Source organism: Salvelinus fontinalis, chromosome 11 (assembly GCF_029448725.1).
Source record: "Salvelinus fontinalis isolate EN_2023a chromosome 11, ASM2944872v1, whole genome shotgun sequence".
Classification (NCBI taxonomy): domain Eukaryota; kingdom Metazoa; phylum Chordata; class Actinopteri; order Salmoniformes; family Salmonidae; genus Salvelinus; species Salvelinus fontinalis.
In genome coordinates, this window is record NC_074675.1 from 40850020 (window position 1) to 40863970 (window position 13951).

Sequence of the window (13951 nt, forward strand, 5' to 3'; positions counted from 1 at the left end):
CTTTGCACAATGTCTCTCGTTCACATTCGCTTTGACATGTCCAAATTCACCAACAATAACATTTGATAGCTCCTACCTACAGTGGATTCGGTAAGTATTCAGACATTCCTCTTTTCCACATTTTGTTGCAGCCTTATTCTAAAATGGATTAAATAAAAAATCATCCTCAATCTGCACACAGTACCACATGACAAAGCAAAATCAGGTTTTTAGAAATGTTTGCAAATGTATTAAAAATAAAAAACAGAAATACCTTATTTACATAAAAAGTATTCAGACACTTTGCTATGAGACTCAACATTGAGCTCAGGTGCACTCTGTTTCCATTGATCATCCTTGTGATATGTTTCTACAACTTGATGTCCACCTGTGGTAAATTCAATCGATTGGACATGATTTGGAAAGAGACACCTGTCTATATAAAGTCCCGCAGTTGACAGTGCATGTCAGAGCAAAAACCAAGCCATGAGGTCGAAGGAATTGTCTGTAGAGCTCTGAGACAGGCTTGTGTCGAGGCACGGATCTGGGGAAGGGTAACAAAACATTTCTGCAGTATTGAAGGTCCACAAGAACACAGTGTCCTCCATCATTCTTAAATGGAAGAAGTTTGGAACCACCAAGACTCTTCCTAGAGATGGCCGCCTGGCCAAACTGAGCAATTGGGGGAGAAGGGCCTTGAAGTTGACCCAGAACCCGATGGTCACTCTGACAGAGTTCCTCTGTGGAGATGGGAGAACCTTCCAGAAGGACGGCCATCTCTGCAGCACTCCACCAATCAGGCCTTTATGGTAGAGTGCCCAGACGGAAGCAACTCCTCAGTAAAAGGCACATGACAGCCCGCTTAGTTTGCTAAAAGGAATGTAAAAGACTTAGACCATGAGAAACAAGATTCTCTGGAATGATGAAAACAAGATTGAACTACTTGGCCTGAATGCCAAGTGTCACGTCTGGAGGAAACCTGACACCATCCTTATGGTGAAGCATGGTGGTGGCAGACGGCAGCATCATGCTGTGGGGATGTTTTTCAGCGGCAGGCACTGGGAAACTAGTCAGGATCGAGGGAAAGATGAACTGAGAAAAGTACAGAGAGATCCTTGATGAACACCTGCTCCAGAGCGCCTAGGACCTCAGACTGGGGTGGTTCACCTTCCACATGACAACGACCCTAATCACACAGCCAAGACAACGCAGGAGTGGCTTCTGTACAAGTCTCTGAATGTCCTTGAGTGGCCCAGCCAGAGCCCGGACTTGAACCCGATCAAACATCTCTGTAGAGACCTGAAAATAGATAATAACTGCCAAAAGGTGCTTCAACAAAGTACTGAGTAATGGGTTTGAATACTTATGTAAATGTTATATATATATATATATATATATATATATATATATATATATATATATATATTGTTTTATATATACATTTGCATACATTTCTAAAAACCTGTTTTTGATTTGGAGAAAAAAAATCAATTGAATCCATTTTAGAATAAGGCTGACAGAATATGGAAAAGGTCAAGGGGTCTGAATACTTCCCGAATGCACTGTATGTATAATTTTATGAGCTAGAGTGCCTGTCTTTGTAATTCATTTATTTTCATTTGTGCTCGTTAACATACTTAGCTAGCAGCTTCCATGGAAATTAGTTATTACTTGTGCTAATTTTGTTAGCATTCTGGTAGACGCAATGAGATTTTTTTTTGGCCCCCTTGTATACGAAACTGGTAATAGCGTAAATTCCGAGATGAGAGAAGGACAGTAAAACGATGTGAAAACCTGGATACTGCCCAACCCTACTGGATGATGTCATGTCATAATGTTCTGTAGACTGATGTAGCTGAGGTAGTGGATGTAGCACAGAAGTGTGTGTGTACCTGGTGGAAGATGAGAGCCTGGCTGATATAGCCCCAGCTGCTGCTAGGGCTGAGGTAGTGGATGAGCAGCAGTAGTAGCAGCATGAAGGCGATGGAAGCTGAGGCGTAGATAGCGTTGATCAGGAACATCATGATAGCACAGCCCACGATGCCCAGCACACAGGTGTGCCAAGTGAAGTAACGGAAGGTGGGCCTGGAGGGAGAGGGGAGAGGGTTTACACACACACCTTTGCAAATGCATGTGCTTTTAGAGAAGCAAATTATCTTATTTTTTCTCTCTCGCTTTCCCCACTCTCTCGCTCGCTCACACACGAGCAATCTAAGTAAACGTAAAGCTCTAAGCATGATAAACAACTGGAGGTGAGTCAGTGTATAGAAAGTGATTGGGTTAATTATCCGTTGTGTTTTTGTGCACAAACTCATTCAGTCTTAGACGAACTGCATCTATAGAAAGGTGTACAGTTCAGTGTGCAGTGTACATGCATTGTGTGAATTAGAGAGAGAGTAAATGAGTGTGTGTGTTAGTTAATGTGTTTGTGAGCATATAATTATTATACTAGAATGGACAGGAACCTACACACCACATATTTATTTATATACTGGATTCTTAACATAGCTCACTAATAAAAACTGAGTGTATAAAACCTTAGCCACACCTGCCCTTTCCATGGCAGAATGACAAGGTGAATCCAAGTGAAAGCTATGATCCCTTATTGATGCCACTTGTTAAATCCACTTCAAATCAGTGTAGGTGAAGGGGAGGAGACAGGTTAAATAAGGATTTTGAAGCCTTGCGACAACTGAGGCATGGATTGTGTATGTGTGCCATTCAGAAGGTGAATGGGCAAGTCAAAATATTGAAGTGCCTTTGATAGTAGGGGCATGATAGTAGATGCCAGGTGCACCGGTTTGAGTGTGTCAAGAACTGCAACGCTGCTGGGTTTTTCACACTCAACTGTTTCCCGTGTATCAAGAATGGTCCAAAGGACATCCAGCCAACTTGACAACTGTGGGAAGCATTGGAGTCAACATGGTCCAGCATCCCTGTGGAACGCTTTCGACCAGAGTCCATGCCAACGAATTGAGGCTGTTCTGAGGGCAAAAGGGGTTCAACTCAATATTAGGAAGGTGCTCATAATGTTTTCTACACTCAGTGTGTCCACTGCTGTTCACGTCATTCTTAGTTTAGCTTGTGTAAATATGTATCGATTGCATTTAAAAAAAAATATTCTAGCTGTTTGACAGTTGACTGCATTGTTAGGAGCTAGTAACATAAGCATTTTGCTGCACCGCTATAACACTTGCTGAACTGTGTACGTGACCAATAAACTTCAATTTGATTTGATTACGGTCAGCCATTTTAGTCAGGGAGTTGGTCAACCATAGATTTCCAGTGGTGTGTTAAGATAGTAACAAATAATGAATTTGAAGAATTGATCTGCACTTTATGTTTGTTAGCCAGACAGTTTTAGAGGACTGCCAATATTCCAACATTCCAGTCAAACAATGCAGTCAATCCAGACACACACTGCCTGAAATCTGTTGATGACAGGACTTAGACAAGTTGTAATGTAACAAGTACTGCTATTGTATCATATAATAACACTCACAGCTTCCCAAGAAAACAAACATTGAGGGCTCTAATTTAACAAACCGTACGAAATGGTAAATCTAAGAGCAGACCGTAGTGCTATAGGTTCAAGGGTGTGTCAGGAATATTTTCTTCCATTTTCACTATCACAATTATCAGCGCACTTGCTGGGTTTTGAGGAATAAACAAGTTGTGGGTGTGTTGAGGCGTGGCCCCTCACTGGCCAATCAGAACATGCTCCATTGTGAAACGTTTGGTTGCTTCAAGTTGTGTATTTACGGTCTTTTATGTATTGCCTTGGAATCAACTCAATTCCAAAGTTAGTCTGTTATAGTTTGTTAAATAGCTTATAGAAATGAAATAACAAAATGTAGACCTATCTATGCTAAATGCATTAACTTGAACCTATTTGCATCCACATTGTTCTAATTAATTGCATGGATTCAATAGCATTCACACGGACATAGATGCTAGACCTACTATAAATTGCATTACGGCTGAGCATGGACATGCCAAACATCAATGAGGAAGAATAATTTAATCTTTGATAAGGTTTAAAAACATAAATAATTCTAATCAAAACAACTTGTTTTAATTAGGCAAGTCAGTTAAGAACAAATTCTTATTTACAATGACGGCCTACCCTGGCCAAACCCTAACGACGCTGGGCCAATTGTGCGCCGCCCTTTGGGACTCCCAGCCACGACCGGTTGTGATACAGCCTGGAATCGAACCAGGGTCTGTAGTGAGGCCTCTAGCACTGAGCTGCGCCACTCGGGAGGGGTGTCCACATACTTTTGTATATATAAATATCGTGTTTTTTCAAAACCAACCCCTCCCTTAGGCCTACTACTGTATAACGAAGGCTGGTTTAACAGCAGTGTGTTTTTTATCATGCCGATTTTAGGATATCATTACATTTTTACATTTATTGTTGAAAAAAAAAAAGAAAAAAAAAGGATTTGTTGTAATATAAAAGAAAAACAAGCAATCTCATTAGAATAGTTCTCCTTCCTGTTGTTATTGTGACAATGTCCGTGGCGTACATGCAATGCAACTTCTGGAGATGTGTGAATGTGATCTGATCTGTAAGATGGTTCTGATTATGTTCATAAAACACAGGCCTATTTGGGAGCAGTATAACAGTGAGTGGACATTCTCCCTTTCTTTGTATATTGGATCTTTGTACAGCTACTGTGAAACGTTTGGATGTGCGTAAAACCCTCCATAGTCTGCGTTGTTTTAATATTCTATGCCCACAGGGAGAAAATATGGTGCCTGTAAGTGTGATGGCCTATTTAAAAAAAGGTTAAGTAAATAAATACGTGGATTTGGCTATTTCAGCCACACTCGTTGCTGACAGGTGTATAAAATCGAGCACACAGCCATTCAATCTCCATAGACAAACATTGGCAGTAGAATGGCCTTACTGAAGAGCTCAGTGACTTTCAACGTGGCACCGTCATAGGATGCCACCTTTCCAACAAGTCAGTTTGTTACATTCCTGCCCTGCTAGAGCTGCCCCGGTCAACTGTAAGTGCTGTTATTGTGAAGTGGAAACATCTAGGAGCAACAACGGATCAGCTGTGAAGTGGTAGGCCACACAAGCTCACAGAACGGGACCGCTGAGTGCTAAAGCACGTAACAATCATCTGTCCTCGGTTGCAACATTCATTACAGAGTTCCAAACTGCCTCTGGAAGCAAGGTCAGAACAATAACTGTTCATTGGGAGCTTCATGAAATGGGTTTCCATGGCCGAGCAGCCAAACGCAAGCCTAAGTTCACCATGCACAATGTCAAGCGTCGGTTGGAGCGGTGTAAAGCTCAACACCATTGGACTCTGGAGCAGTGGAAATGCATTCTCTGTAGAGATGAACCACCCTTCACCATATGACAGTCCAACTGACAAATCTGGGCTTGGCGGATGCCAGGGGAACGCTACCTGTGCCAACTGTAAAGTTTGGTGGAGGAGGAATAATGGTCTGGGGCTGTTTTTCATGGTTCGGGCTAGGCCCCTTAGTTCCAGTGAAGGGAAATTTTAATGCTATAGCATACAAATTACATTCTAGACGACTCTGTGCTTCCAACTTTGTGGCAACAGTTTGGTGAAGGCCCTTTCCTGTTTCAGCATGACAATGCTCCCGTGCACAAAGTGAAGTCCATACAGAAATGATTAGTTGAGATTGATATGGAAGAACTTGACTGGTCTTCACAGAGCCCAGACCGCAACCCAGTGAACACCTTTGGGATGAATTGGAACGCCGACTGCGAGCCAGGCCTAATCGCCCAACATCAGTTCCAACCTCACTAATGCTCTTGTGGCTGAATGGATACAAGTCCCCGCAGCAATGTTCCAACATCTAGTGGAAAGCCTTTCCAGAAGAATGGAGGCTGTTATAGCAGCAAAGGGGGGACCAACTCCATATTAATGCCCATGATTTTGGAATGAGACGTTTGAGGAGCAGTTGTCCACATACTTTTGGTAATTCAGTGTATGAAACCGAACACAAGCAATTGTTACAGGTTACAGATAACTTCTAAATACGAGGTTCACATCTGTCGTTTCATGATGGGCATGTGCACGTACATCATGGACAGGGTTTTACACACGTCCAAAACAGGACCTGCATGGCCAAAATAATGTGGGCCTGCCTGCAATGCATTGGTAAAAAGGGAATTTCAGTTCACCGTTTAACTCCTCTCAAACTTTATATTTTAATAAAGCGTTGGTGATTAAGATTTATTTCCAAGCGATCTCAGGAACCAAACCCTTTAGACTACTTTGCGATTGCATTGAGCAGGACAAAAAAAGCCTTCATTGAGAGGGGAGGCTATGCCAAATAAAAAACAAAAAAAATAGTTTATTTGTTTCTAAATACAAAGAACACAGGCACCAAAAGCACCTTAGGCTGGTCTTGCTCCATGTTCATATGGGCAGTGTGCGTCACGGATGGATAGGCTGCGTTTCCACGGTCAAAATTCATAACATAACCAACTGGGTTACCGGCAAAACTAGCTTTTGGTTAATCTTAAATATCCCTATCAGCGCTGTCTGAAATTAGCACTGAGGACATACCTCAAATATTTCCACCCCTCCCATTTGTATTTTTATTACATTTGCAAAAAAAAAAAGTGGTTTTGCTTTGTCATTGAGGTATTGTGTGTAGATTGACAAAAAAAATATTCAATCAATTTTAGAATAAGGCTGTAACGTAACAAATTGTGGGAAAAGTCAAGGTGTCTGATCACTTTCCGAATGCACTGTATGTGTGTGTGTGTCAATGAGTGTGAGTGTGTCTGATGTATGCATTTGCATGTGTTTGATGCATGTGTGTGTTAATGTGATGTATGTGTGTGTGTCACACCTGAGCTCCCCATGAAGATAGGTGCAGACAAAGGTAGGGTCATTGATCACGTAGCGACCCCAATCTCCTGCAATAACATCTTCAGCAGATAAACAGCTATTAAGGCTAGCTACTGTAATTACAGTCCAAATGAACAGGCCCAGGCCCAGCTGGGAGAGCTAGGCTACACTAAAAGACTTAGCTTCATTAACAGAGTGGAACGCACCCGAGCGCTAATTGATAAGTAGCTCCCGCTAAAATGTGATGGAGAGATAGAGAAGATTGGAAAAGGAGAGGAGGGTAATGACTGCACCGTTATCTCCATCACCAGAGGAGAGTGAAATAAACTACATGGTTAAAAGTATGTGGACACCTGCTTGTCGAACATCTCATTCCAAAATCATGGGCATTAATATGGAGTTGGTCCCCTCTTTGCTGCTATAACAGCCTCCAATCTTCTGGGAAGACTTTCCACTAGATGTTGGAACATTGCTGTGGAGACTTGTATCCATTCAGCCACAAGAGCATTAGTGAGGTCGGGCACTGATGTTGGGCGATTAGGCCTGGCTTGCAGTAGGCGTTTCAATTATTACCAAAGGTGCTCTATGGGGCTGAGGTCTGGGCTTTGTGCAGGCCAGTCAAGTTCTTCCACACCGATCTCGACAAACCATTTCTGTATGGACTTCGCTTTGTGCACAGGGGCATTGATAAGATTTCCCTTTACTGGAACTAAGGGGCCTGACAAGAACCATGGAAAACAGTCCCAGACCATTATGCCTTCTCCACCAAACTTTACAGTTGGCACTATGCATTGGGGCAGGTAGCGTTCTCCTGGCATCTGCAAAACCCAGATTTTTCCGTCGGACTGCCAGATGGTGAAGCGAGATTCATCACTCCAGAGAACGCGGTGAGCTTTACACCACTCCAGCCGATGCTTGGCATTGTGCATAGTGACCTTAGGCTTGTGTGCGGCTGCTCGGCCATGGAAACCCATTTCATGAAGCTCCCGATGAACAGTCCTTGTGCTGACGTTGCTTCCAGAGGCAGTTTGGAACTCAGTAGTGAGTGTTGCCACTGAGGACAGACGACTTTATGCGCTTCAGCACTCAGCATTTCCGTTCTGTAAGCTTGTGTGGCTTACCACTTCGCGGCTGAGCCGTTGTTGCTCCTTGAAGTTTCCACTTCACAATAACAGCACTTACAGTTGACCGGGGCAGCTCAAGCAGCGCAGAAATTTGACAAACTGACTTGTTGGAAAGGCGGCATCATATGACGGTGCCACGTTGAAAGTCACTGATCTCTTCAGTACGGGCCCTTCTACTGCCAATGTTTGTCGATGGAGATTGCATGGCCGTGTTCTTGATTTTATACACCGGTCAGCAACAGGTGTGGCTGAAATAGCCGAATCCTCTTATTTTAAGGGGCGTCCACAGGGGCGTCCACATACTTTTGTGTATATATATATATATATATATATATATATATATATATATATATATATATATATATATATATATATATATATATATACACTATATATACACTGCTCAAGAAAATAAAGGGAACACTTAAATAACACAATGTAACGCCAAGTCAATCACATTTCTGTGAAATCAAACTGTCCACTTAGGAAGCAACACCGATTGACAATAAATTTCACATGCTGTTGTGCAAATGGAATAGACAAAAGGTGGAAATTATAGGCAATTAGCAAGATACCCCCCAAAACAGGAGTGATTCTGCAGGTGGTGACCACAGACCACTTCTCAGTTCCTATGCTTCCTGGCTGATGTTTTGGTCACTTTTGAATGCTGGCGGTGCTCTCACTCTAGTGGTAGCATGAGACGGAGTCTACAACCCACACAAGTGGCTCAGGAAGTGCAGTTCATCCAGGATGGCACATCAATGCGAACTGTGGCAAAAAGGTTTGCTGTGTCTGTCAGCGTAGTGTCCAAAGCATGCAGGCGCTACCAGGAGACAGGTCAGTACATCAGGTGACGTGGAGGAGGCCGTAGGAGGGCAACAACCCAGCAGCAGGACCGCTACCTCCGCCTTTGTGCAAGGAGGTGCACTGCCAGCGCCCTGCAAAATGACCTCCAGCAGGCCACAAATGTGCATGTGTCTGCTCAAACCGTCAGAAACAGACTCCATGAGGGTGGTATGAGGGCCCGACGTCCACAGTTGGGGGTTGTGCTTACAGCCCAACACCGTGCAGGACGTTTGGCATTTGCCAGAGAACACCAAGATTGGCAAATTCGCCACTGGCGCACTGTGCTCTTCACAAATGAAAGCAGGTTCACACTGAGCACATGAGCACATGTGATAGACGTGACAGAGTCTGGAGACGCCGTGGAGAACGTTCTGCTGCCTGCAACATCCTCCAGCATGACCGGTTTGGCGATGGGTCAGTCATGGTGTGGGGTGGCATTTCTTTCTGGGGCCGCACAGCCCTCCATGTGCTCGCCAGAGGTAGCCTGACTGCCATTAGGTACCGAGATGAGATCCTCAGACCCCTTGTGAGACCATATGCTGACACATGCACATTTGTGGCCTGCTGGAGGTCATTTTGCAGGGCTCTGGCAGTGCACCTCCTTGCAATAAGGCGGAGGTACCGGTCCTGCTGCTGGGTTGTTGCCCTCCTACGGCCTCCTCCACGTCTCCTGATGTACTGGCCTGTCTCCTGGTAGCGCCTGCATGCTTTGGACACTACGCTGACAGACACAGCAAACCTTTTTGCCACAGTTCGCATTGATGTGCCATCCTGGATGAACTGCACTTCCTGAGCCACTTGTGTGGGTTGTAGACTCCGTCTCATGCTACCACTAGAGTGAGAGCACCGCCAGCATTCAAAAGTGACCAAAACATCAGCCAGGAAGCATAGGAACTGAGAAGTGGTCTGTGGTCACCACCTGCAGAATCACTCCTGTTTTGGGGGGTGTCTTGCTAATTGCCTATAATTTCCACCTTTTGTCTATTCCATTTGCACAACAGCATGTGAAATTTATTGTCAATCAGTGTTGCTTCCTAAGTGGACAGTTTGATTTCACAGAAGTGTGATTGACTTGGAGTTACATTGTGTTGTTTAAGTGTTACCTTTATTTTTTTGAGCAGTATATATATATATATATATGTGTAGATCTTCTTTCCTTTAATGTTTGCTCAACTTTCTCTCCACACTTTCCATTTGTTTTAGCTCTAATTTCACATCATTTATGTCACCCCCAATGTCTTACTTTCAATCTTACACCCGCCCTTCTCTCACAGTCCCTCTTACTCGATATCCACTCCTCTCTTTCTTTCTCTCCCTCCCTGCTGGAGAGTCATTATGTTAAAAGCTCAACCTGCCTGCTCTCCCTTTCTTTCACTCTCTCCTTTGGTCTCTTTAATCCCTCTCTCATTAGTGGCAGTGCGTCGCTGGCACTCCCCTTGTCTCTCCCCTCCTCTCTCGCATACCAATCATTTCCCAATGACTGATGTCACTTTGCTACCAATCATTTCCCAATGACCCCAATGACTGATGTCACTTTGCTACCAATCATTTCCCAATGACTGATGTCACTTTGCTGACATTAGCAAAAAAATAATGTCCACCATCAAGTATTGAGAGAGGGAGAGAGGGGACACGGCAGCCAGCCAAAAGACACATCATGACTAGATGACATAACTGTGTTATGGCCGACCATCACCTTAAAACACCCTCGCTCTGCAAACACACACTTGACTCAAGTGCACACAAAGCTGGCAGATCTATAAATACAATGTCAGTGTGTGCTCATTCACACATTACATGTCATTTTAGAAGTAATTAGAGTAACCTTCACAAAATGTACACTCAGACTGACTGCATGTTAATAACATTAATAATGGAGCCTGGCCTTCAAGTCTTACTCAAAAATATAGCCTGTGTGTGTGTCTAAGCCACTCAGCCCTGTCCTCCAGTCTAAACCCAGTAGTCAGTCCCATCAGTAGTAGAACATACTGACCCAGAGGAGGGCTCTAAAAAAACTGGGGCCATTTACTGATAAAGCTGCAGCCAACAGCCGTTTCATGGCCCTTTAAACACACATACAGAAAGATGAAGAGGAGTGTGTTGGACACAGTGGACACAGTGGAAACACACACACCATTTCCCACATCCCTTTACACGCTTTTCTCACACACAGAGGACACACGCACACACTTAACAAGCGGACAGCTCTTCCGCTACATCATAATTCAGTAGCCCGCTTCCTGTCAGCTAAAACACCCGTGTGTCAAATTTAGGGGAAAGAGGAAATATTTCTGCTAAACGAGTTATGCTAATTACAGAGCAGTTCTCAGGGGAGAGACGCACTAAATGTCTTTAAATTATTTCCAGCAGGAAAGAGACGCAGGGAACACAACAAACACCCAATACCAGCCCTGCGACAACAGCAGCAACAACAGGCTAATAGAATTAAGGAAGTGCCCCACAGCAGCCAGCCAACCACGCGCCTTATCAGCACCCCGCCCGAATCCCATCGGCCAATAGGGAGGGAGATACAGAGGGTGGGAAAAGTTTGGTTAACTCTATATAAAACTTTGTTCACTTTATATACCCTTGACACATGGACAAGCACTGATATGGACAGAGAAGTACAGGGATGCAGGAACTTCTAGAGATAGTTTCCCCTCTATGAAAAAGTAGTTGTGATACACAGATGTGTCCACATACCTACCCAGGCACACATCATTAACAGCATACATTAGAGCTGCACGACATGATTATCTAGGTAATGATTATCTAGACTAACTGAACTGTGCTGCCTGCTGGAGTGAAAGGGGGTGGGTCTTTGTGTGTGTGCTGTGGATATTGCACATCAATATCACAATTTAGATACAAATTAGATTAATTGTGCAGCCATAGCACACATCAATGTTTAAGGATTCACCATATTCAACACACACTTATCTGCATCCCTTCTGAGATGTGCAGCTGGGAGCAGTGGACAGTTTATGTCTTAATTAGCACGTGGCCACGACACCCAGCTGGCATACAGTGGGACACTAACACACTCAACACCATCAGACAGGGAGGGGGGCAGCATGTGTGTGAAAGGAAGAGGAGAGAGAACCAGAGCGAGACGGCGGGGGGGAGGAGATATGGAGGCGAGCGAGAGAAAGAGAGAGAGACGGAGGAAAGAGAGAGAGAGAGAGAGGGAGGAAAGAGAGAGAGAGAGAGAGGGAGGAAAGAGAGAGAGAGAGAGAGGAAAGAGAGAGAGAGAGAGAGAGAGACGGAGGAAAGAGAGAGAGAGAGAGAGAGAGAGACGGAGGAAAGAGAGAGAGAGAGACGGAGGAAAGAGAGAGAGAGAGACGGAGGAAAGAGAGAGAGAGAGACGGAGGAAAGAGAGAGAGAGAGACGGAGGAAAGAGAGAGAGAGAGATAGAGAGAGAGAGATAGAGAGACGGAGGAAAGAGAGAGAGAGATAGAGAGACGGAGGAAAGAGAGAGAGAGATAGAGAGACGGAGGAAAGAGAGAGAGAGATAGAGAGACGGAGGAAAGAGAGAGAGAGAGACGGAGGAAAGAGAGAGAGAGAGACGGAGGAAAGAGAGAGAGAGAGAGACGGAGGAAAGAGAGAGAGAGAGAGACGGAGGAAAGAGAGAGAGAGAGAGACGGAGGAAAGAGAGAGAGAGAGAGACGGAGGAAAGAGAGAGAGAGAGAGACGGAGGAAAGAGAGAGAGAGAGAGACGGAGGAAAGAGAGAGAGAGAGAGACGGAGGAAAGAGAGAGAGAGAGAGACGGAGGAAAGAGAGAGAGAGAGAGACGGAGGAAAGAGAGAGAGAGAGAGACGGAGGAAAGAGAGAGAGAGAGAGAGACGGAGGAAAGAGAGAGAGAGAGAGACGGAGGAAAGAGAGAGAGAGAGAGACGGAGGAAAGCGAGAGAGAGAGAGACGGAGGAAAGAGAGAGAGAGACGGAGGAAAGAGAGAGAGAGACGAAGGAAAGAGAGAGAGAGACGAAGGAAAGAGAGAGAGAGACGAAGGAAAGAGAGAGAGACGAAGGAAAGAGAGAGAGACGAAGGAAAGAGAGAGAGAGACAAAGGAAAGAGAGAGAGAGACGGAGGAAAGAGAGAGACGGAGGAAAGAGAAAAAATAAATTATTGAGAGAGAGAAGTCATGCAGAAGAACAGCTCCTGACTTGTTATAACTTTCTGATTGTTAAGAGCGAGACTGACACGATTAAATTAGCAAAAGATGTATAGGTAATCCAATTGTACCACTGAAAATCAACACAGGAGGTAAAGATTGGTCTTTTAACTCACTCTCTGTCAATCTTCATCGTTGTAGCTAGCCAAATTCAAATCTGTCAGCTAGCTTACCGTCTAGCTCCAACTGTTTACTGGTGGTAACCATAGCAACATGGCCACTGAGGCAGCGCTAGCAGCACCAGCAGCAGCAGAGACACGACTTTCCACCCCCCCCCTTTTTTGAATACCCAGCAGAAATCAAATCAGAGAAGGGAAGAATCCATTTTAAACACAGAATTCTGAGGGAGAACCCAGAAACGTTGTTTGCCGACTGCTCACAAAACAGGACTGCTACTTTACACAGACCACACTACTGGCTGGCATACAACTGTAACCAGGCATTTCTGCTATACCACAAAGAAAGGCATCTGCAAGGGAAGGCAAATCCATATTTGAGGACAGCAATAAGGACCAGGAAAACAGGTTTCTGATGGTAAACATGTACCAGAAACACACGGTCATGGTCCAGGGCAGTGAGGCTGCACTCAGCTCTTTTGTGCAGGACTTCCACACTCTAAGGAAAATGGTGGAAAGCAAAAAAGACAAGGACAGCACCCGACCTCTCCGCTCACCTCAGGCACCCCAACAGCAGGACTATCCTCCCCCCCTGCCTGCCTACAACCACCATAGCCAAGACCACACTACCATCAGCCTGCTGAGAGACAGGCTGGCTCTGTTAGAAGTATGGGTTACTGAGCTGAAGGAGCAGCCCCCCAGCTACACCACCACCAGCCCAGACACAGAGCTTCTACATGACCAGATCAACCAGTGCAGGACCCAGCTGAAGATCTCTGTCCAGGAGCTGAGAGAGAGCCTTACCACAGCGCTTGAGGAGGTAAAGGCCACCATGAGGAGAGAGCTGGTGCAGGTAAAAGAGGAGATG

At 44.7% G+C, this 13951-nt stretch overlaps 1 protein-coding gene across 1 annotated transcript in view; it reads right to left on the bottom strand.

The window, feature by feature from the left end:
* Positions 1–1554: 1554 nt before the first annotated feature.
* LOC129866089 (solute carrier family 12 member 9-like) overlaps positions 1555–13951 on the bottom strand; it is a 54350-nt gene continuing 41953 nt past the window's right edge. Inside the window, exon 10 of the mRNA XM_055939260.1 lies at positions 1555–2064. Within this exon, the coding sequence (XP_055795235.1) occupies positions 1809–2064 (256 nt within the window). The 3' untranslated portion in view covers positions 1555–1808. The remainder of the gene's footprint in view (positions 2065–13951) is intronic.